Genomic DNA, 24350 nt, shown 5'->3' with positions numbered 1-24350 from the left:
TCCAACACTCAGCAAAGTTTGTCAGTCAGGAAAGGATCATGATCAGAAGTACATTTTAGAAAGAACTAGTGTGGCTCCTTGGAAGAAAAGCTATGACCAACCTAGACAGCATGTTAAAAAGCAGAGACATTACTTTGCTGACAAAGGTTTGTCTAATCAAAGCTCTGGTTTTTCCAGTAGTCATGTATGGATGCAAGAGTTGGACCCTAAAGAAAGCTAAGCGCTCAAGAATTGATGCTTTTGAACTGCGGCGCTGAAGAAGACTCCTGAGAGTCCCTTGGACTGAAAGGAGATCCAACCAGTCAATCCTAAAGGAAATCAGACCTGAATATTCATTGGAAGGACTGATGCTGAAACTGAAACTCCAGTACTTTGGCCACCTGATGTGAAGAGAGGACTCATTGGAAAAGACCTCGATGCTGGGGAAGAATTAAGGCAGGAGGAGAAGGGGACGACAGAGGATGAGATGGTTGGATGGCATCACAGTCTCAATGGACATGAGCCTGAACAAGCTCCGGGGAGATGGTGATGGACAGGGAGGCCTGGCGTGCTGCAGTCCATGGGGTCGCAAAGAGTAGGACACTAACTTAGCGACTGAACTGAACTGAAGAGTGTGGCGGCAGCAGGAAACGTCTGGTCAAACCTGGACGCAGGAGGTGTTACTTGGATCCAGATGTAAGCAGCTTGGACCAGGTCTCGGGTCCTGGCAACTAGACTCAACTGTAACATTTCACCGGCCTGAGGTTAAGAGGGCCTAAGGAGGCTCACATGCCATGTGAATAATTGTTTAAAAGTTATAAATCAAGCTAGTAAACTGTTAAATTATTCTCCATTCTCCTATCTCGATAAACACATCTTCAGGAGGGCCTGGAAGGGAAGGGGAGAGCCTGGGCGGAATCCCTGGGACTCAGGCGGGGCTCTCCCTGAGGTGCACGGCGGCAGACCACAGCGACACCTGGCTCCTCTCCGAGCAGCGGCCAGAGGTCGCCTTCCCGTCGCCTCGCCCTGCTGCTTGACCTGCCGGGGGCGTGGCCGAGCGTAGCCGCGCGCCGAGAACGCGGGGTCGAAGGGCAGGCGGCGTCGGTGTCATGGCGGCCTCCACGTTGGGCTCGGCGTGGGGACCTCTGCGGCTCGGCGTCCCCGGCCTGTGTCGCCGCCGACCACCCCGGGGCCTGTGGGCGCGCGCACGGCGGCTTTCGGAGCCCGTGGCGTCCGGGAGGAGCGTGGCCGCGGGTAGTGGACTTGGCGCCTCGGGCACTGACCGCTACTGCTTGGAGCTGCTGCGGTGAGAGAGCCCGGCCTGCCCCGAGGTCGGGGAGCAAAGCCGGAAGGGACCCTCGTGGGCGCGGCGGGCCTCGAGGCCGACCTGCCTCTTGGCATTCCAACGCGTGTGCCCTGGGGTCATCCCTGGGTGTGTGGTGGGAGTGAAGCCACAGGAGCTTTCACATCGGTCCCAAAATTGTGGCAAAATTCCTTCGTCTGTCATGTAGCTTGAGTCTTAACGTTAAGCTTTTTACATGAGTGTTTTTTTTTAATGTGAAAGATGACTAGTAATTAATTTTAAGTAAGCAGTGGCTAACTTTGAGTTCTTCTTGTGTGTCAGTCAGGCATTATGCAAAATATTAGTTTACAAGTAATTTATGTAATCTTCGCCACAAAGTATGACGGACAGTTGTACACTCCGAGTTTTATGAATTAAAACATTTAGAACAATGTCTGGCTTAAAGCAGGGGCACAGTGAGTACAGTATAAACGGTATTATCTTATTTAGCAGATATGGAAGCAGATTTAGAGAGAATTCAGGGGATTTACCCGAGTTCAGTGGAATCTAAGCCTCATAAAGTCAGAGGCTTAATGACGATTTTGTTCAGGTAACACGTGAAAAGCACAGAGGAGTGAATTGGATGTTTCAGGTTACCTGATACATCTCGGCAGGGGCCTGTCTTGGATTCCAGGTCTGACTTCAGGGATGAATGGTTTAAAATACACCGCTCCCCTCCCCGACTCTGCTGCCTTTGATTAATAAAAGCGGCAGAAGGTCTCAAAATATCTGGTCTCAAGGGCTTCTGAGAAGTGCTAGAGTAGTTAACCACCCTGGATTTGATTGGGCTAGTAAATCCCAATTTTTTGGAATTCCGTTATAGCAAAATGTAGTATAATGACAGAATTCCCATGCATTTCAGTGTTTTGTTTTTAATGCTTTTAAAAATAGTGTACCTATCCCCCCTTGTTTACTTGTTGATTACTTATGGAGAAACAAGGTAGCATTAGTGGAAATCAGGGCATTAAAAATTGTAAAAGCCAAAATAGTTATATTCATTTTTATATAGTTTAAAATTACCACTTTTTGATAATAAACAGTTTAGGTTACCAAAATGTATACCATCCACAGTCACTTGTTCAGTGCGGTTTTTCTTTGACACCAGTAGTGTCCTCTGATTTTCCTATCCAGGGTTGAGTCGCTCTTACAGATTTCTTTTATGTTCTTCTAGTAATAGTCTGTAGATATCACATAACAGCTTTTCTCAAATATATATTTACAAATGGGGAGACACTTAATCTGTCCATATTGGTAATTAAGTGGAATGGAGGCTGTTGACTCTAGTGATTTAAAGCAGGCAAACCTTATCTGAGTTTATTAATGTTAGTTGTGTCATTTGGGAAAGTTAACTAAGATTCACCTATTTCCTCATTTGTAGATTTATACTTTTGGAGAAGGCAATGGCAACCCACTGCAGTACTCTTGCCTGGGAAATCCCATGGAGAGAGGGGCCTGGTAGGCTGCAGTCCATGAGGTCGCTAAGAGTCAGACACGACTGAGTGACTTCACTTTCACTTTTCACTTTCATGCATTGGAAAAGGAAATGGCAACCCACTCCAGTGTTCTTGCCTGGAGAATCCTAGGGACGGGGGAGCCTGGTGGGCTGCCGTCTATGGGGTCACACAGAGTCGGACACGACTGAAGTGACTTAGCAGCAGATTTATACTTCCACTTTATAAGGTGGTTGTGAGGATTAAATTGCATGATGGGTGTAAAAATTCAGGCACATAATGACAGTTGAACAGAGAACTAGAAGTTTAAAACAAACTGAAACTTGGACAGAAGATAACTTTTAGCTTCTTATTGTCCATTAATCTTTGCAAGATTTGGACTCTGAAATTGTGTGTGCAGGATTGTTTTGGACATGTGTCTTATGCAAAGCTTCCAAATATCAGAAGAGATACCGTATAACTTCAGGTTAGCCCACCGGGGTTCTTCTAGGAATCAAGATTCTTGGGAAAGTTTCAAACCTAATTTATTATATGTAGGCCTCTTGGGGTCTGGTTTTGAGAAACAGTTCTTTAGGCCTTGCCTGTGTGTTAAGTCAATTCAGTCCTGTCTGACTCTTTTGTGACCCTTTGGACTGTAGCCCGCCAGGCTTCTCTGATGGTGGGATTCTCCAGGCAAGAATACTCATGTGGGTTGCCATGCCCTCCTCCAGGGGATCTTCCTGACCCAGGGATGGAACCTGCATCTTTTGTCTTCTGCATTGGCAGGCGTGTTCTTTACCACTAGCGCCACCTGGGAAGCCTCTAGACCTGGGAATTAATGCTCTAATAAGGAGATGAGGTTGCTACTGGTGGTATCTGGAAGTGCTCCAGCCTCACTGAGGAACCACTTCTTCCTTTGTGCTTCAGCTGCACAGGTCATTGGAATTAGCATAGCAGTCTTAGCACTAGATATGCTTATTTCTCATATGTCTGTCTCTCCCTGCTAGATGAAGTCTGTACCATCTTCAGTGTCTAGCACAGTGCTTGGCACGTTGTAGGCACTGAATGAATGTTTGAATGAATAAATGAAAAGTTATTGACTGTGTTGCTGTATAAAGCTATCACAGTACAGGATTTCTCACTATCTGTTACAGTTCTGAGGTAACTGGACCTTGGTTTGCCACTTAAAGGATATCCTTGTATACTAGTAATCTATGTTTATAACAATGATCCTGATTGGTGAAGAAATGGGTCAGTAGTCAGTGTATTCTATCTAATGTGAAGAAGTGGGTAATATTGTTTAGAAAAATTTCCAACCAAAATATTTAAAAAAAGTTATTAACAGGGCAAATCCTTAGCTGTGTAGAATATCTTTATTTCCCAAGGACTGTTATAGTTCTGTCATCCTTTTATTTTTCATTTTCCTGTAAGAAGCTTGAAAATCCTTCACATATTGGTTATTTTTTAGGAGATATGAAACAGGTAGGTTATCAAGCTTCATTTTATAAGTTAGGAAATAGACATGACTGATATCATTTCTGTCAGTAACTAGTTGAATGATGGAAATTAAGATTGTAGTTTTGATTCCTATTCAGTATTTTCTCACTGTTCCATATTAGCTTTCAGGTGTTTTAAACACTTTTGATGTTTACAGACTTTTTGTAATAAAATTTGAAAATATTTACATCTATCTATATTTAAAAGTGTGAGCTATAAAGCTGTTTTGCCCAGACCCTCCATATTATAGCTGAAACTGCAACTGGTGGGGTTTTTCAGTAGAGCTGTCTTGTGATCGCTAGGTTGCTACGATTCATGCCCTCTCCCTTTAGTCTATGTGGAAGTTGAGCGGGGATTGTGAAGTTTAAGTTCTCTGTTAGCCACACAGCAAAATGTGAACCAGTTGAAAAGTGGGAGTAGTCCGAGTTTCAGAACCTAAACTCCGTGGAATGAGGTTGGACCCATTTAATGTTGAGTATTGTTTTTATAGGAAGTACTGTTACAGTCAGGTTCCAGGTAATTACAATGAAAGCAGCTTTGTCAGTAGGCAGTCTAGTACTTTAGACTTACATCATCCTAGAATGAGTATAGTAAGGACTATATTTTTTTTAACTTTTCAGTTTAAAGTAATTTCAAATTCACATAAAAATTACAGAAACAGCACACAGAGCTCCAATACACTCTTCACCGCAGTTCTCTCATTGTTGACATTCTGAACCACTTGAGAATAAGATGTAGATGACCTATTATCTCCTTTATTAGTTATTGGTGTGTATTTCTTAATACACAAGGATTCTTTCCCTTATTGTCATTGTACAGCCATCAAAATCAAGATATTAAAATTGATTCAATATTACCATCTAATCCAGACTCTGTTCAACTTTTGCTAGTTATTCTGTTATGACTTTCATGCATCCAGGAGTATGTGCTACATTTAGTTGTCAAAAGTCTTTAGTCTTCTCTAATCTGGAACAGTTTTTCATCTTCCATGAACTTAATTTTTTTTTTTTTTTTAAGGAGAATCGGCTGGGTTCTCTCAATTTGGGTTTATACAGTTTTTGCAAGAATATTGCAGAACTCACTCTGTGGTTTTCTCCGTATCTTATCAGGAAGCACAGCATGTTGATTTATCCTATTACTGTGGGGTGAACTTTCTGTTACTTGGTTGAGAGGGTGTCTTTCAAGGTTTCTGCCTTTTAAATTTAATTACTTGGTTGAGAGGGTGTCTTTCAAGGTTTCTGCCTTTTAAATTTAATTAATAAAAAAGTTAGTAAATAATACTTATTTGGTGAGTAGCTACTTTCAGTTCAGTTCAGTTGCTCAGTCATGTCTGACTCCCCACGACCCCATGAATTGCAGCACGCCAGGCCTCCCTGTCCATCACCAACTCCCGGAGTTCACCCAAACTCATGTGCATCGAGTCGGTAATACCATCCAGCCATCTCATCCTCTGTCGTCCCCTTCTCCTCCTGCCCCCAATCCCTCCCAGCATCAGAGTCTTTTCCAGTGAGTCAGCTCTTTGCATGAGGTGGCCAAAGTATTGGAGCTTCAGCTTTAGCATCATTCCTTCCAAAGAACACCCAGAACTGATCTCCTTTAGAAGGGACTGGTTGGATCTCCTTGCAGTCCAAGGGACTCTCAAGAGTCTTCTCCAACACCACAGTTCAAAAGCATCAATTCTTTGGTGCTCAGCTTTCTTCACAGTCCAACTCTCACATCCATACATGACTACTGGAAAAACCATAGCCTTGACAAGATGGACCTTTGTTGGCAAAGTAATGTCTCTGCTTTTGAATGTGCTATCTAGGTTGGTCATAACTTTCCTTCCAAGGAGTAAGCATCTTTTAATTTCATGGCTGCAGTCACCATCTGCAGTGATTTTGGAGCCCCCAAAATTAAAGTCTGACACTGTTTCCCCATCTATTTGCCATGAAGTGATGGGACCAGATGCCATGATCTTCGTTTTCTGAATGTTGAGCTTTAAGCCAACTTTTTCACTCTCCGTTTTCACTTTCATCAAGAGGCTTCTCAGTTCTTCACTTTCTGTCATAAGGGTGGTGTCATCTGCGTATCTGAGGTTATTGATATTTCTCCTAGCAATATTGATTCCAGCTTGTGCTTCTTCCAGCCTAGCGTTTCTCATGATATACTCTGCATATAAGTTAAATAAGCAGGGTGACAGTATACAGCCTTGAAGTAATCCTTTTCCTATTTGGAACCAGTCTGTTATTCCATGTCCAGTTCTAACTGTTGCTTCCTGACCTGCATATAGGTTTCTCAAAGAGGTAGGTCAGGTGGTCTGGTATGCCCATCTCTTTCAGAATTTTCCACAGTTTATTGTGATCCACACAGTCAAAGGCTTTGGCATAGTCAGTAAAGCAGAAATAGATGTTTTTCTGGAACTCTCTTGCTTTTTCCATGATCCAGTGGATGTTGGCAATTTGATCTCTAGTTCCTTTGCTTTTCTAAAACCAGCTTGAACATCTGGAAGTTCATGGTTCACGTATTTTTGAAGCCTGGCTTGGAGAATTTTGAGCATTACTTTACTAGCGTGTGAGATGAGTGCAATTGTGTGGTAGTTTGAGCATTCTTTGGCATTGCCTTTCTTTGGGATTGGAATGAAAACTGACCTTTTCCAGTCCTGTGGCCACTGCTGAGTTTTCCAAATTTGCTGGCATATTGAGTGCAGCACTTTCACAGCATCATCTTTTAGGATTTGAAAGTGCTCAACTGGAATTCCATCACCTCCACTAGCTTTGTTCGTAGTGATGCTTTCTAAGGCCCACTTAACTTCACATTCCAGGATGTTGGCTCTAGGTGAGTGATCACACCATCGTGATTATCTTGGTCATGAAGATCTTTTTTGTACAGTTCTTCTGTGTATTTTTGCCACCTCTTCTTAATATCTTCTGCTTCTGTTAGGTCCATACCATTTCTGTCCTTTATTGTGCCCATCTTTGCATGAAATGTTCCCTTGGTATCTAATTTTCTTGAAGAGATCTCTAGTCTTTCCCATTCTGTTGTTTTCCTCTATTTCTTTGCATTGATCGCTGAGGAAGGCTTTCTTATCTCTTCTTGCTATTCTTTGGAACTCTGCAGTCAGATGCTTGTATCTTTCCTTTTCTCCTTTGCTTTTAGCTTCTCTTCTCTTCACAGTCATACTTTAATACTATGTAAATATCCTTTTCCTGTCAAACTTTCACTTGTTTAACATTTTCGGACACTGGTATTTGCCTGAATCAGTGGTTACCTTGGTAGTTAAGAGCTCTCAAATGGTGATGTTAAAAAATTCAGTCGTGTCTTCTAGATTTCTCAGTTTCCATGCACTGGTTGTCACGTTCTTCCTTCTCTTTGTGTTTGTTTACTCATTCATGTGTGTTGGTCTGGGCTCATGCGGTCCTGTTGCAGTCTTTACTCTCAGTGTTTTTTTGGTGCTCAAATGGTGCCCCACTCGGCCAGTGAGAACTTCATCAAGCCACTTTCTTTGGCCTCTGACAGGGCCCTCCATTCTTTGAATGGTTGTTCACTTTCTACTCAAGAAGATGCTCCAGGCTTATCTTGTATTTTCCGTGCACCAGTCCTGGAGTCACTCATTGCTTCAAGGAGCCTACGTTTCTTGCAGTGGAGAGATCAAGGTCTAGGTGTCAGTTTTGGGGTGGAGGGGCGGATGTCATTGTTTCTAGGCTTTCTCAACAGATGCCGTACGGACCGCGAGTGAGTGTGTGTGCATACACATGGGCGCACTCTCCCCGACGGCGCCCCGTGCTGTTCTCTGTCTTTATGTCTTACCTGTATATAAATGTGTGTGTATTCATACCAGGACTTATTAGAACTGTTTTCTAGATTTCTATATCTGTAGCTCATTTGAATTCTTATTACTAAAACCAAAGTGATTCTGAAATAGTTAAAATTATATATATTACATGTCAAAATAAATTAATAGAGATTGATTATTTTAACTGCTCTGAAATTGGAGACAGATACATTTTTTTTTGTAATTGTAGAGAAACAGATATAAAATATAGGAAACTTAAGGCCCATTTTGAATTGAAGCCATGTTTCTAGTTCATTTTGGTCAGTATTTTTTGTGTGCAACTTGGAAAGTGCAAAATAATTACCTTTTTCTGCTTTTTGTTACAGGAAACGAGATTATGAAGGCTATTTATGTTCCCTTTTACTCCCTGCCGAATCCAGAAGCTCTGCTTTTGCACTGAGAGCCTTCAATGTGGAACTGGCTCAGGCTGGTATTAAAATACCTTATAAATCATTTGCAAAAAATTATGATATAATGTGTTTAATGCTGAATAATAAAGAACGATAGTTGTAACTTATATGTTGGACATGCTTAAGGTCTCTGCTGGGGACTTCTTTCTCCTGCTTAACAATTCAATTCCAAAAATAAAGGTAGCTAATGAACTTAATTTAATGTTTCTGGAAAGACCATCCTGGAATTTCTTTTTTCTAAGGATATTTTAAACTATGCAAGTAACATTGCACTTTTGTCTATTAATTGAATAGGTTAATCAGAGTATTACTGCTTATTCTCTACAATATTTGCATAATTTGCATGAATATAGCAGTTCTTCAGAGCACTTTTTGAAATGAGTTTTTAACTTTAAAGGGAAATGGAAATTGAAGTAATTATAGCAAACCCAAATCTTATATCATACTAACTCTTGTCTGAAGAATAACAAAAGAAGGAGAGAGTCTTCCTTTTATTAGAATGGAAAGAATGTGTGCTGAGGTATAAGATAAATTGAAATGGAGAGTGTCATTGAGGGAGTTGAGATAGAATGGCCTTAATTTTCTCAGTAAATTAAATGGAGAGATCAGATATTGAGAGTGAGGGAGCGTGGGAGGGTTGGGGGTCTTGAAGAGTGTGGCCAGTTTTGATGCAGCCTCTGGTGAATACGATAGGAGGTGAGCTAGGAGCGAACGGGAGGCTATGATTGTAGCACTGAGGCCTGACGAAGCTTAGACTTGATGAATCTGCAGAGTAATTGAGTCCAGCTGTTTGTCCTTGGTGTATTTCTAGAAGTCATGGTTCTGTATTTTTTCACTTTTTCCTTTTTCAGGTATAAACTATACTTCAGCATCTTAAGTCAGTCACAGTTTAAAAATAAATAATCTCCATTGTGATCTTCCATTATAACTTTAAAATAATAAAAAATTCCATTTTTAATAGATAAATCCTCCATATTTTCCCTAATTGTCTGTCATCTTATAAGAGTGTCTTGCTGCATTTGTTTTTTAATTGAATGAATTCAATTATGCAGGCATTTTTGCTCCTGCACTCCAGGCAGTGTGCCCCTGGTTGCCCCTTGGTCCTGTGGTCCCTTCACAAGACTTCCATCTCCCAGCAGCTGTCTGTCTTACTGTTTGTTTTTGCACACACAGACTTGTTCATTCATTCATTCAACAGATATTGCCCAAAATATGCTAGGCACTATTTTAGGTACTGGGTTATATAGCACTGAGTAAAACATGCAAAGTCCTTGCACTCAAGGAGCAAATAAATTCTGTATAGAAAAGTTAAGGAGGTTAGGGAAGGTTTGGTGTAGCAGGGGTTTCCATAAGAAAAAACCTCACTAATGTAGCATTTGAGCAAAGATTTGAAGGAGGCAAAGGAGTGTGAAATATGTGGCTGAATAATATTCCAGACAAAAGGAGCAGCAAATACAAAAGTCCTGAGGTATGTGTGCCGAACACATTCAAAGGAAAGAAGGCCAGGGTGACACAGCAGAGAGGGAGGGATAGTTTGGGAGATTAGGTTAGAGGCATCTGGGCCAGAAAGGTAAGGTGTTGGAGACCACTGCAGCCACTTTGGCATTTACTCTGAGTGAGACGGGAAACCGCTGGAGGATTCTGAGCAAAGAAAGAGACCATCTCTTGGTCATGTTTTAAAAGGATTACCCTTTAAAAATTTTTTTTAGTAAAATACAGTTGGTTTATAATATTATATTAGTTTCAAGTGTTCAACATAGTGATTTGATATTTTTATAGGTCATACTCCATTTAACATTATCATAAAGTATTGGTTATATTCCCTGTGTTGTATAGTATATCCTTGTATCTTACTTACTTTAGACATGGTAGTTTGTAGTTCTTACTCCCCTATCGCTATGTTGCTCCTCCCCTCATCCCTTTCCCCACTAGTAACCTCTGCTTTATTCTCTATATATGTGAGTCTGTTTCTCTTCTTTTCTTGTTGTTATGTTTATTCATTTGTGTTAACTTTTAGACTCTACATGTAAGTGATAACATACAGTATTTGCCTTTCTCTAATTTATTTCACTAAGCATCATATTCTGTGGGCCTTTCTTGTTGCAAATGGCAAAATTTTATTCTTTTTTATGGCTGAGTAATATTTCATCGTGTGTGTGTGTGTGTGTGTGTGTGTGTGTGTGTGTGTAAACCATATTTTCTCTGTCCATTTATCTGTTGATGGTCACTTAGGTTGCTTCCATATCTTGATTATTGTAAATAATGCTGCTATGAACACTGGGTGCATATATCTTTTCAAATTAGTGGTTTTGATTTATTTGGATTTATTATATTGGTACAGAAGTAATTGTAATTTTGCATTGTTGAACTTTGTTCTTTGATACTGGAATACACTCTTAAGTGTGGTTATGTTATACATCATTTTAATGCACGTTTATCACTTTTTTTTTTGCTAATTATTACTTGCTATTTATTTTATATTGATTTCAAACTAGGGAAATGATGTTAGACAAAAAGCAAATTTGAGCAATTTTCTTATTTGAGTTCAAAATGGGTTGTAAAGCAGCAGAGACAATTTGCAACATCAACAATGCATTTGCCCCGAACTGATAATATACAGTGTAGTGATGGTTCAAAAAGTTTTGCAAAGGAGACAGGAACCTTGAAGATGAGGAGCACAGTGGCCAGCCAGCAGAAGTTGACAACTACCAACTGAGAGGATCACTGAAGCTGATCTTTTTATAGCTATACGAGAAATTGCTGAAGAACTCAACATCAACCGTTCTGTGGATGTTGGCATTTGAAGCAAACTGGAAAGGTGAAAAAGTTCAATAAGTGTATGCCACATGCTGCTGCTGCTGCTAAGTCGCTTCAGTCGTGTCCAACTCTGTGTGACCCCATAGACGGCAGCCCACCAGGCTCCCCTGTCCCTGGGATTCTCCAGGCAAGAACACTGGAGTGGGTTGCCATTTCCTTCTCCAATGCATGAAAGGGAAAAGTGAAAGTGAAGTCGCTCAGTTGAGTCCGCTCTAGAGACCCCATGGACTGCAGCCTACCAGGCTCCTCCATCCATGGGGTTTTCTAGGCAAAAGTACTGGAGTGGGGTGGCATTGCCTTCTCCACATGAGCTGCCTTCAAATCCAAAATTGTTTTTTTAAAGTGTCCTCTTATTCTGTACAAGAAACCATTTCTCAACTGGATTGTGACACGCAATGAAAAGTGGATTTTATACGACAGCTGGCTATGACCAGCTCAGTGGTTGCACCAACAGTATTTGTGGTCTTTTTGATGATAACCATTCTGCAGATGTGAAGTGATACCTCCCTGGTGCTTAGTGATGGATGTTTCAGCACCTTTTTGTGGACCTCTTGGCCATCTGTATATCTTTTTGGTAAAGTGTCTATTTGGGTCTTTTGTTTGTTCTTTTGATATCAAGTTGTATGAACTGCTTTTGAATTTTGGCTATTAACCCCTCAAAGGATTTTCATTTGCAAATATTTTCTCCCGTTCAGTAGGTGGTGCAAATGTAATTATTGATAGGTGTGTACTACTGGACTTCCTGACTTTATTACTTGTTTTCCAGTTGTTTTTGTAGTTTTTCTCTGTTCATTTCTTCATTTTGTTTCTTCCATTGTGGTTGTGTAATTGTCTTTTTACACTATGTTTGGGTTGCTTTCTTACTGGTTTTTGTGTATCGTAGGTTTTTATTTTGTGGTTGCCACGAGATTTGTGTATGTTTTATATGGTAATTATATCTACTGGACTTAAACTAGTCTTTTAAGTTCATATACATTCTAGACAATTTTTACTTCCACCCCTCATATTTTTATGTTTTTGTTATTAAACTTTTCATCTGCATGGCTGTCTCTTTACCATTTATTGTCGTTACGGTTGCTTTTACAATTTTTTAAAAGAATCTTCATACCAGCTTATTTAAAGTGGTCGATACATCTTCTTTACTGTAAGATTTGTCTTTACTACTGGGATTTTTTTTTTTCCTCTATGAATTCTTGCTTCTTATAATCTTTTGTTTTCCACTTGAAAAAGACCCTTGATACTTCTTATAAGGTTGCTTTAGTACTGGTAAACTCAATTTTTGCTCGTCTGAGAAGTTCTTTATCTCCTTTAGTTCTGAAAGATAACGTTTCTGGGTAGAGTATCCTAGGCTGTAGGTTTTTTCCTTTTAGCTGTTTAAATATATCATGCCACTCCCTTCTGGCTTTCATAGCTTCTGCAGAAAATATCAGCTGATAGATAGCCTTACAGGGATTCCCCTGTGTTTGACTCTCTGTTTTTCTCTTGCTGCTTTTAAATTCTCTTTAACTTTTGCCATTTTAATTATAATGTGTTTTGGTGTGGGTCTTATTGGGTTCATCTTGTTTGGGGCTCTTTGTGCTTCCTATAGAAATCTGTCTCCTTCTTCAACTTCAAAAAGTTTTCAGCCATAATTTTATCAAATACATTTTCTACTCTTTTCTCACCCTCTTCTCCTGGGATCCGTATAAAGTGAGTGCTAGTACACTTGATGTTGTCTTAGAGGTCCCTTAAACTATGCTCGTTTTTAAAATTTTGTTTTCTTTTTGCTCTTCTGATGGGTGATTTCCATTTCCCGCCCCCGCCCATCACGCTAGTCTGCTGTGCATTCTTTCCTGTGCACTTTTCATTTCTTTAATTGTATTCTTCAGCTCTGACTGGTTCTTTTTAATATTTTCTGTTTCCTTGTTTAAATTCTTAGTGTGTTCATGGATTCTTTTTGCAAATTTAGTTAGCATTCCTTTTACTGTTACTGTGAAACTCTATGGGGTAAATTATTTATCTCTGTATCACCAGGGGTTTTTCTCAGTTTTTTCCCCTTATTCTTTCACTTGAAATATATTCCTTTGTCTTTTCATTTTGTATAACTTTGTATGAAATTAGGTAGAATGGTTACCTGTCCCAATCTTGAAGGGGCGTCCTTTTGTGGGGCTGTCCCTACGCAGTCTGTTTGTGCCCAGTTATTTTGGTGGGAGAGCTGGATCTGAAGTGAGCGTAGGTCACGTCTTCTCTTGGGGTGTGCTGGCAGCTACCACTGTGGTGGGAGGTAGGGCTAAAGATGAAGGGGCTATAGCTAAGCCAGGTGTGAGCTGGGCCTTTTCCTGGGCTCCTCCAGTGGCGGTCATCCGCGTGTCTGGGTGCGATCAGAGCTCAGGGTCCTAGACACAAGCTCTAAGGGTTGGCCGGAGCTCTCAGTGTGTGCACCCCTCTGGCAGGGCACCTCAGCCCTACTGGAGAGCCAGAGGGCCTCCAGCAGGCAGCTGGGTGGGCTGGGGTGCATGCGGGAACAGTCCCGGAAGCCACGCAGAGCCCCGGGCAGTTTTCAGCCTGCAGCGTGTCGTGCGTGCTGGCTCGGGTCCAGGCTGGCTTCCTTTTCTCTGAGTGTGTGCACACTCCTTGGCAGTGATAGCCTTTGTCTTAGTGGAGAGCAGTGCTGGACAAGACGGGCTGGAGCAGGCATCTGGCCAGAGCTGCAGGCACTTTTCCGTCTGCAGCCTTGATGCAGATCCTGGGAGTAAGTAAGCTTGTGCACAGTCTCTGCTTCTCACAGCACTCCAGTAAGTCCCACTGGTTTTCACACTAGCGAAGGGTAATTGTCTTCCCAGGGTGGATCCCTGAGCCTGTGTGTGATATTCCGCTCCTCCTGTGTCCCCTGCTAAGGGCCTAGGTCCCAACCTCATATGTGTCCCTCCCATTCTGCCCACTCCATTGGTTGTAGAAGAGCCTCTCTTTGCCAGTTTCCAGGTTGTTTTCAGCGATGTAGATGTATTTTTGATGTGTTCACTGGGGGAGAAGTGAGCTCAGTGTCCTCCTGAAATGATTAGTCTTTTAAAAAAGTTTTTTTAACTTATTTTTTCTTCTCCATTATGTTTTTTATAGGGTATTGAATATAGTTCCCTGTGCTATACGACAGGACCTTGTTGTCTGTCCATCCGATACTCTTGCATCTGCTAGTCCCAGATTCCCAATCCATCCTTCCCCCTTGGCAACTGCAGGTCTGTTTTCTGTGTGTGCCTGTTTCAGTTTTGTAGATAAGTTTATTTGTGTTGTATTTTAGATTCCACAAATAAGTGGTGTCACATGGTATTTTCTTTGTTTTTCTGATTTCACTTAATCTGATAATCTCTAGGTTCATCCATATTGCTGCATGTGACATTATTTCATTCTTTTTTATGTCTGAGTACATCAAAGCTGTATATTGTCACCCTGCTTGTTTAACTTATATGCAGAGTACATCATGAGAAATGCTGGGCTGGAAGAAGCACAAGCTGGAATCAAGATTGACGGGAGAAATATCAATAACCTCACATATGCAGATGACACCACCCTTATGGCAGAAAGTGAAGAGGAACTAAAAAGCCTCTTGATGAAAGAGGAGAGTGAAAAAGTTGGCTTAAAACTCAACATTCAGAAAACGAAGATCATGGCATCTGGTCCCATCATTTCATGGGAAATAGATGGGGAAACAGTGGAAACAGTGTCAGACTTTATTTTTTTGAGCTCCAAAATCAGTGCAGATGGTGACTGCAGCCATGAAATTAAAAGACGCTTACTCCTTGGAAGAAAAGTTATGACCAACCTAGATAGCATATTGAAAAGCAGAGACAGTACTTTGCCAACAAAGGTCTGTCTAGTCAAGGCTATGGTTTTTCCTATGGTCATGTATGGATGTGAGAGTTGGACTGTGAAGAAGGCTGAGCGCCGAAGAATTGATGCTTTTGAACTGTGGTGTTGGAGAAGACTCTTGAGAGTCCCTTGGACTGCAAGTAGATCCAACCAGTCCATTCTGAAGGAGATCAGCCCTGGGATTTCTTTGGAAGGACTGATGCTAAAGCTGAAACTCCAGTACTTTGGCCACCTCATGCGAAGAGTTGACTCATTGGAAAAGACCCTGATGCTGGGAGGGATTGGGGGCAGGAGGAGAAGGGGACAACAGAGGATGAGATGGCTGGATGGCATCTGACTTGATGGACGTGAGTCTGAGTGAACTCCGGGAGTTGGTGATGGACAGGGAGGCCTGGAGTGCTGCGATTCATGGGGTCGCAGAGATTTGGACACGACTGAGCGACTGAACTGAACTGAACATTCCATTGTATGTATGTGCCCACATCTTTAAAGGATTACTCTTGATGCTGTATTTAGAATAGACCATATGCCATGGGATCTGAACACTAAACATTGAGAGAGACCCACCCAGCACCAACACCATTAAAAATTTTTTTTTTTATTTGGAAATACTTTCATGCGCACAGGAGTAAGAATAGTACGAAGAATACCGATATGCCCTTTTGTTAATATTTGGCCCCATTTGCTCTATCAAGTTGTTCTCCTTCTCTCTGTCTTCCTTCCTTTCTCTCCCTCTTTTTCTCTCTCTGTATACACACACATGTATATGTACACACATTAATGCACTGTGTTTCTTTTTATGAATCATTTTACTGTAACTTGACTACACCATGCCCCTTTACTCATAAACTTGAGCGATATTTCATTAGCACAAGAATATTCTCTTTCATAACACTTACCAGTTTGAGTAAATTTGAGACAGATACACTAGTTTTATTTAATCTACCTTCTGGTTTCCAGTTTTGTTGAACGATTGAATGATGTTTTTTATGGCATCTTTAAACCCTTCTGTACAGAATCCAAACTAAGATCACATATTACATTTAAGCTTTCATGTCTCTTTTGCCTCCTTTTATCTGGAGCATTTCCACAGCTTTTCTTTGTCTTCTATTAAACACTGACATTAAAAAAAACCATATTGTTCCTTTAAAAATCTTGAATATTTCTCATTTGGAGTTTTTGTCACAATTATATTATACATTTCTAATCTAATACTTAATGTCTTAATGGTGTATGTCCTTCTCAGGGAATCACAATGAGGCATGACATGGCTGTGTGCCTCTTATTTGTGATAGCAATTTTGGCCACTGGTCAAGATGTTAATATTTTTTTCCTGTTGAATGTGAGGAGACATTCTAAGACCATGGTCCTCATCAAAATTTACCTCATATACAGCCAATAGGTACATGAAAATGTGTTCAGCGTCACTTTGAGAGAAGTGCAAATCAGAACCACAGTGAGGCGTCACTGCATACCTATTAGAATAGCTGTCATCAAAAAGACAAGAAACAACAAACGCTGAGGCTGTGGAGTAAAGGGAACCCTTTGCACTGTTGGTGGGAGTGCAAATTGGTGCAGCTGCTATGGAAAATGGTACGAGATTCCTAAAAGATTAGAACTACTACAAAATCTAGTAATTCCATTTCTGGGTATTTAGCCAAAGGAAATGAAAACACTAATTTGAAAAAAATAGTTGCACCTCCTTGTTCATCACGGCATTATTACAGTAGCCGAGGTTTGGAAGCCACCCAAGTGTCCGTTGGTGGATGACTGGATAAAGATGTGGTTTATCGGGACTTCTCTCGTGGTACAGTGGATAAGAATCTGCAGTACAGGGGACACAGGTTCGATCCCTGGTCCAGGCCGATTCTCCATGCCGTGGGCAACTGAAGCCTATGTGCCACAGCTGTTGAGCCCATGAGCTGCAGCTCCTGAAGCCTGAGCGCCCTAGAGCCTGCCCATGGCAACCCCTGAGTCCACCTGCTGCATCTGCTGAAACCCGGCCACCGTGGAGCGTGTGCTCCACCACGGAAGCCACCGCGGTGAGAAGCCTGTGCACTGCACCAGAGAGTCACCCCAGCGCACTGCAACTCGGGAACGCCCGTGGGCAGCAACGAAGACCCAGTGCAGCCAAAACTATAAATATGTAAATATATTCTTAGAAAAGATGAGGTATATCTACACAATGAGTTATTACTTACCATAAAGAAGAAGGAAACCTTGCCATTTGTGACAACACAGATGGACCTTGAGGGCTTCATGTACGTGAAATGAGTTTGACAAAGACAAATACCATACGATCTCACTTATAGTGGAATCTAAAGCAAAAGCAAAACAAACAAACAATTCGCAAGCCCGTAGATACAGGGAACAGATTGGTGGTCGCCAGAGACAGGGTTAGGACATGGGTGAGAGGAGTGATTGTGGTTAAAAAGTAGAAACTTGCCATTGTAAGTAAATAAGGCGTGGGCATGAGTGCACAGCTAATACTGTTACTATGCATTTGAAAGTTGCTAATAGAGCAGACCTTAAAAGCTCTTGACATACACAGATTTCTAATTTTGTGTGGTGATAATAGATATTCTATGGTGATCTTTCACAATATATAGGTAGGTAGGTAGGTAGGTAGGTTTAGTTGCTCAGTCATGTCCGACTCGTTGCGACCCCATGGACTGTAGCCCACCACGCTCATATCAAATCATGTTGTATACTTAAAGCAATGAAACTGTTATGTGTCAATTATAGCTCAGTTAGAAAAAATTTTCCTCCTAGATTTAGCATGCATTGATGATTCTTGCCAGAACTTAACAAGGCCATTCTTAATCAATAGTAAGTTAGGGAGAGAGTCTAGCAGTCTTTTAAAAAGTTAGTGAATGAACGAGTGAGTTTATTTAAATGTACCACAGTAAAATTCACTTTTTGTGGTATATAGACCTATAGGTTTTGAAAACTGCTTCAAGTCCTGTAGGTACCATCAGAGTCGTGATACAGAACAGTTCCATCAGCCTGAAAGATTCCCGTATGTGTCCCTTTGCAGTCAGCCCCTGCCCTCTCCACAGTCTTCTCCATGTGCGTGAGATAAGCTTCTACCTTTTTGAGCCATAATTTCTGTATTTGTAGAATGAATGTGTTGATAAGGACCCTGTGAGTTTGTTCTGATGATTGTGATCAGGTAACATCATGGTACCTACACAGGGCCTGGAACTTGTAGACATTTGATAAACAATATTTCCTTCTCTGCTTCCTCTGAAAAGCCTCTGGTTCTATTTACTAGGTTTATCGTCAGAGTTAAAAAATATTTTTGCTATCACTAACCAAGTGAGGATTGTTTTTCTTCCCTTCCACTTATTTTTTTAAAACTCCACTGGAAAATTTCAATCATATATAGAATGCAGTATGTCCATGTACAGAGAGAGAAATATAATGAACCCTCATGTACCCCGTCACCCACCTCCAGCTGTTACCTTCTCAAGGCCAATCTTGTTTTTCATCTTTACTCCTCAGCCACATCAGGTTATTTTGAAGTTAAGTTTCAGATGAATTTTTCCACCTGCAGATATTTCAATTTGCATCTCTAAAAGAATTCACTTAAAAAAAATAACACTACTATTATTATATATTAAAAATTTTAAATAATTCCTTAATATCATTAAACATCTGGTGTTCAAATTTTCCTAGTTGTCTCTCTCTTTAAATCCGGATTCAAATAGGTCTATATGTGACTGGTTGATCTTTCTTAAATTTTTTTAAAACAAAATGTCCCCCCTCCTTTGTTTTTCCTTATAACTTTTTTAGAAGAATTGCTGGTATTTTTGAATGCAGACCTTGAGGATATTTTTGAATAAGCACCAAGTAATCTTTGGCTTTTACTTAGGTAACTCATAATGGTGACAATTTAACCGATGTATAACTTCAAGGAAAAATTAAATGCAGAGAAGACTGAATTACGTGATTTTATGGTTATAAATAGTGATTTCTGAGACTCTGAGTAGTGCAGTTGTTAATGTTTTTAAACCCTGTTTATAGATTAAGGACTCTGTCTCTGAGAAAACAATTGGACTGATGCGAATGCAGTTTTGGAAGAAAACTGTGGATGATATATACAGTGACAATCCACCACATCAGCCTGTGGCCATTGAACTGTGGAAGGTAAAACAGAAACAGCTACTTTTCACTTGTAAGAATGTTGTTTAAGCATACTTTTTGTTACATACAAGTTGGATAGTGGCAATGGGGAATCTATCCTGAAAATATTCTTGGGCTCACGTAACGTTCAGATATATATTAGTTTTGACAGAATTTAAAATCATTAACAAGTAATTTACACACATCTTTAGTGTGTTTATTAAAAGAAGAAAGTCAGATATATATTAGTTTTGACAGAATTTAAAATCATTAACAAGTAATTTACACACATCTTTAGTGTGTTTATTAAAAGAAGAAAGAGGAATTTGGTCTGTTTATGTTATAAATTATTTTCCACATGTTTGGTTGCAGAATTTAAGCCCTACAAATTTTGAAACAATGACATTTTAAATTTTCTATTCTATCTGCCAAGTAGCTCCTTATTCCAGTGCTGTAGTTCATACGCTGGACTGTAGAAAATGATGCATTGATCTTTTGTGCTCTTATCATTCCTAAAGCTGCCTTGTCTAGTTTCATAGAATTGCCTCTTTGTTGATGAAGTTTAGGTATCTGAGAATGGAAGCCTATGGGCGAGGTTGTTATTTGTACACTAAGATGTATTTGGTAGTTTTACATTAAAGCTCTATGGATTCCTCATTCACAACTAGCCTTACACAGTTTAAAAATACATTGAACTAGCAGCAGAGAACAGGGTTTAGGCTCCTTTTGTCATTGATCTGTGTCCCTGTTGTCACATCGTAAGTGCCAGAAGACAGCGTCTGTCCCAGGAGCCTCTGACAGACCTGAGTGGTACACTCCTTCTCAGGTCTGTGCCCCAGCAGAGGCAGGCCCCTTTTCTTGGCCCCAGATTGACTTCACAGAACCTCAGTAATTGGAGAACCAGGCCCCTCCATCAGGGACTGGGAAGGAAAAGTGGATGGGAAGCTCTTGAGTATCGGATTAGCTGTTTCCCTTTAGTCATCCCACTTCAAGAACTTCATCCTGGCTGACTCAGTTTAAAGGAAAGTTTCTCCAAAATCCAGAAACTACTTATTTTATATACAAACCTGACTGCGTTAGAAGTTTATGCTAAGACTTGTATTGAAGATTCTGGCCTTTGTCAGGAAATAACTTGAAAGATCAGAGATTTATTTAACATAAATTTATCTTGTCTTAGCTTCATTTAAATGCCAGAAGACATATCTGATTTACAGAATGTTTACATGTATGACAATTTGTCCAGTTTTAAAAGCTGCTTAAATTTTGATGATTAATGTTGGCCAGCTCTCTGATATGACAGGTATTGCAGATTAACATGAACATTTGAAAGAAGCAGGTAGTGTTCAGAGCGGTTGTCCTGATTGTGTGTTTTTTACTTCTTCCCATTCTTCTGGAGCACATACTTATTGCGCCACTGTCCAGTCAGACTTTCCACTGATTGCTTAAAGAGCTTCAGGTTCTTCAGAAGATTAAATAGGGGAACAGAGAGTACATTCCTGCTGCGCTGTTTCATTGGTGCTTTTAGAGCACAGAATAGATGAATTCCTATAATTTCTAATAATTATAGCCATGATTTTTATTCCATTTGGCTTCTATTTGCAAAGTTTTGATACCTTTATTTAACAGGTTTTCAGCTTCTTATGTGTTTTTTTATCTTGATCTCTGATGTCCTTCAGAATCAGACAGAACTCTGTTTTGTGGTCAAGGAACTGCAGCTGTTACAGCGTCAGACTTGAGTAAATAGGAGTCTGACTTTTCAGTGGTTTAGTATCTGCTGAGTACTTTTATGTGCCAGGAATGGTGCTTGATGGTGTGGTTACAAAGATCAAACAAGCCCTGCCCTTCTCAGACATGTACAAAACAAAATGAGAGCAAGACTGAAGTGACTGAGGTATCCCAGGCTGATTCTTGGAACTGGGGGGAGAGGCCTGTGGGAGTGCTGCTGTGTAATTGTAGCAATGCTGAGAGCACTTCCAGACCAGCTCTTTGCAGCCCTCATAGCTTCTGCTGCTTTCCTGTCGGGCAAGGTGGGCTCCATTCTGCACACTTCCATCCTTTGCCACTTGCATGTGTGTTGATGAGCCTGCCAGCCTTTACATTAGTATCAGTGACATCTTAGAGTCTCAGTTGAAGTGTGGGATATCCTGGAGACTTTATGTTTCACTACTGTATTTCTTGTGAAAATATATTATACTTAGTGTTGACTTGGCACAAAAGCAGTGTTTACCTTATTTGGAAATAGCTTCAAAATTTTAGGAAGGTTACAAAAGTAAAAATCTTGTAAGAACACTTCTATGTCGTTCACTCACATTTACCTGTTGTTAACATTTTATCCTATTTGTTAATCATTTGTGTGTGCTCACTCGTGTGTGTGTGTGCTCTGGCATGATCTCTGTATATTTTCACACATAATTTTTTTAATTTTTTTAAATCATTTGAGTATAAGTTGCATACGTCATGTCCCTTTATTTCTCAATACTTTAGTATTTCCTAAGAATACAGATATTCTCTTATTTAACCAGAATAGTTACTGACTTTAGTAAATTTAACTTTGAAATAACTTTCATCTGATTTTCCAGTCATATTCCAATTTTGTCAGTTGACCTAATGATATACATTAATGTATTTTTCCCCTCCATTGTAGGATCCAGTCAGGTATTTTTCAGTCATATCTGTTTAGCCTACTTTAATCTGGAACATTTCCATAGTTTTTCTTTGTCTTCTATGACATTGACATGTTTGAAGTGTATAACATCTTTTTTTTTGTAGTAGAACATTCCTCATTTTGGATTTGTCTAATATTTTATCCTGCTTAGATGGTTCAGGTTATGCGCTCTTGGCCAGAATACTGCATCAGTGATGTATTCTTGGAGTGTCACATCTGGAGACACATTCTGTCCATCCGTCCTTTATTGCATTGTTCATTTTCATTAACATTCAAGATGTTGTCCGGTTCTCCCAATGTGTAGTCTACTGTATAATTAGAATTTCCCTTGCAACTAATCAACTTTAAGACAATGCAAATATCCTACTCCTCATCAGTTTCCTGTGAAACGTAACATTCACTGATGGTTCTTATCCAGTCTTTACTATTATGATTACAGAATGATAATGTCCCAACTCTAATGCTCTGTTCACATTTACCACTTGGCATGCTACTGTAAGCAACTGCTCTCACTCTCCTATATTATTTATTTGTTTATTAATTATTGGTATAAACTGCATTTTTGTCCAGTACTTTATAAATCATTGCTTGCATGCATGCTTATTCGCTTAGTTGTGTCCAACTCTTTCAGACCCTATGGACTGTGGCCCACCAAGTTCCTCTGTCTATAGTATTTCCCAAGCAAGAATACTGGAGTGGGTTGCCATTTCCTCTTCCAAGGGATCTTCCCAACCCAGGGAATGAACCCTTGTCTCTTATGTCTCCTACACTGGCAGGCAGATTATACCTCATTACTGTACTTAATTATTTGGTATTCATATAGTCCCATATTTGGACAATGAGAGTCCCTTCAGACTGGCTCCTGTGTCCTAACATGCCTCCTATCTTTGTTTTTTTTTTTTTTGCACTTTCTATTTTCTGGCACAATAAAATGGTTCAGGATCCTCTCGAATCTCCCTTTTTCCAGCTCTGGAATCCCCTTTTTTAGAGTCTGTTTCCTTTGATGGAAATGGTTCGAGACCAAGATCTAAGCACTAAGTGTGCTCTTTCTTAACGGAGTGTCTTTACTTGTAAGATAACACTGTACCCTGCAGATTGTTTTCTTTGGAGCTGTATTAGCCTTTTCTTTTTTATAAAGTGGTTATTTTCATTAAATAGGGTCTTCATTTTATGGAAAGAAGTTTGTAATAAGCATGGAAGTCAAGGCATACTGCATAGAGAAGCTTGCTCTGCTTAATTCTTGTGTTTTTGTTTGTTTTGAAAGTGGATTCACTAATTACTAATAGTATAAGGAAAAGAGTAGTGAAAAAGTTTTGGATATATTATCTTTACTTGAAAATGTTTTAAAGTGTTTTCTAGGGACATTTTCTTTTTCCCTAGGTTTTTAACATAGCTCTCTGGTGATGAGTTATTACAGATGTTCCCTGGCCTGGTTTTGTATTTGGTTTGTTTATGTTATTCAGGTCTACAGAAGTCATTTGTAGTACTTTCCAAAAACTTAAAACTTTTTTTTTTTTAGGCTGTCAGAAGACATAATCTGACTAAAAGATGGCTTATGAAAATCATTGATGAAAGAGTAAGTTGCAGTTGCTCAAGTCTTGTTTTTTCTCCTCTTTTAATCCTTATGCTAATTCTTCAGGGAAGAAATGTTTTAATATGTATATTAATATTTTGGAGGAAGCAGACTTTTAGAGAACTATGCCATTTTATCTGTTCTCCATCACTGCATGCCACCTACCTCAGCTCCTACCCCGGTACCTGGAGACAGACAGGTGAACAGGCGTCCAGGCAGAGGCATGCATGTGCATATCATACTCTACTATTTTGGTGTTTTTTTAAAAATAGAAAATGTTCAGACTTATATAAAAGTAGAGAAAATAGTGTAATATACTTTCATGTATCTGTCACCTAGCTTTAATAAACCCATGTCCAGTGTGTTTTCATTTTTTTTTCTACCAACTTCCCTCACTAAACCGTATTTGATTATTTTAAAGTAAACCCCAGACATGTTATCATTTGATCTGTAAATAAAACGTGTATAAAACAGATAATCAACAAGGACCTATTGTATAGCATGGGAAGCCCAGTTCCGTAATGACTGGGTGACTGAACAACAACACAGTCTAAGGTGGGGGCTTCCCTGATGGCTCAGTGGTGAAGAACCTGCGTGCCGATGAAAAAGTCACAGGTTTGATCCCTGGGTTGGGAAGATTCCCTGAAGGCCTCCCTGTCCCTTGTCATCTCCCAAAGTTTGCCCAAGTTCATGTCCATTGCATCAGTGATGCCATCCAACCATCTCATCCCCGAAGGCCCCCTTCTGTCCTCAGTCTTTCCCAGCATCAGGGACTTTTCCAGTGAGTCAGCTGGAGGAGGAAATGGCAAACCACCACAGCATACTTGCTGTGAGAACCTCATGAACTGTATAAAA

General features: G+C 40.2%; 1 protein-coding gene across 3 annotated transcripts in view; it reads left to right on the top strand.

The window, feature by feature from the left end:
- Positions 1-1047: 1047 nt before the first annotated feature.
- Positions 1048-24350, top strand: part of NDUFAF6 (NADH:ubiquinone oxidoreductase complex assembly factor 6) — a 37119-nt gene continuing 13816 nt past the window's right edge. Inside the window, exons 1-4 of one of the 3 annotated variants that reach the window (XM_027561506.1) lie at positions 1048-1285; positions 8389-8488; positions 19159-19281; positions 23442-23498. In XM_027561506.1, the coding sequence (XP_027417307.1) occupies positions 1089-1285; positions 8389-8488; positions 19159-19281; positions 23442-23498 (477 nt within the window). In that variant the 5' untranslated portion in view covers positions 1048-1088. Of the gene's footprint in view, positions 1286-8388; positions 8493-14385; positions 14502-19158; positions 19282-23441; positions 23499-24350 lie in introns of those variants that run through there. The other 2 variants (XM_027561507.1, XM_027561508.1) reach the window with 2 other exon arrangements.

Source organism: Bos indicus x Bos taurus, chromosome 14 (genome assembly GCF_003369695.1).
Source record: "Bos indicus x Bos taurus breed Angus x Brahman F1 hybrid chromosome 14, Bos_hybrid_MaternalHap_v2.0, whole genome shotgun sequence".
NCBI lineage: Eukaryota > Metazoa > Chordata > Mammalia > Artiodactyla > Bovidae > Bos > Bos indicus x Bos taurus.
This window is presented reverse-complemented; position numbering and strand designations above follow the sequence as displayed.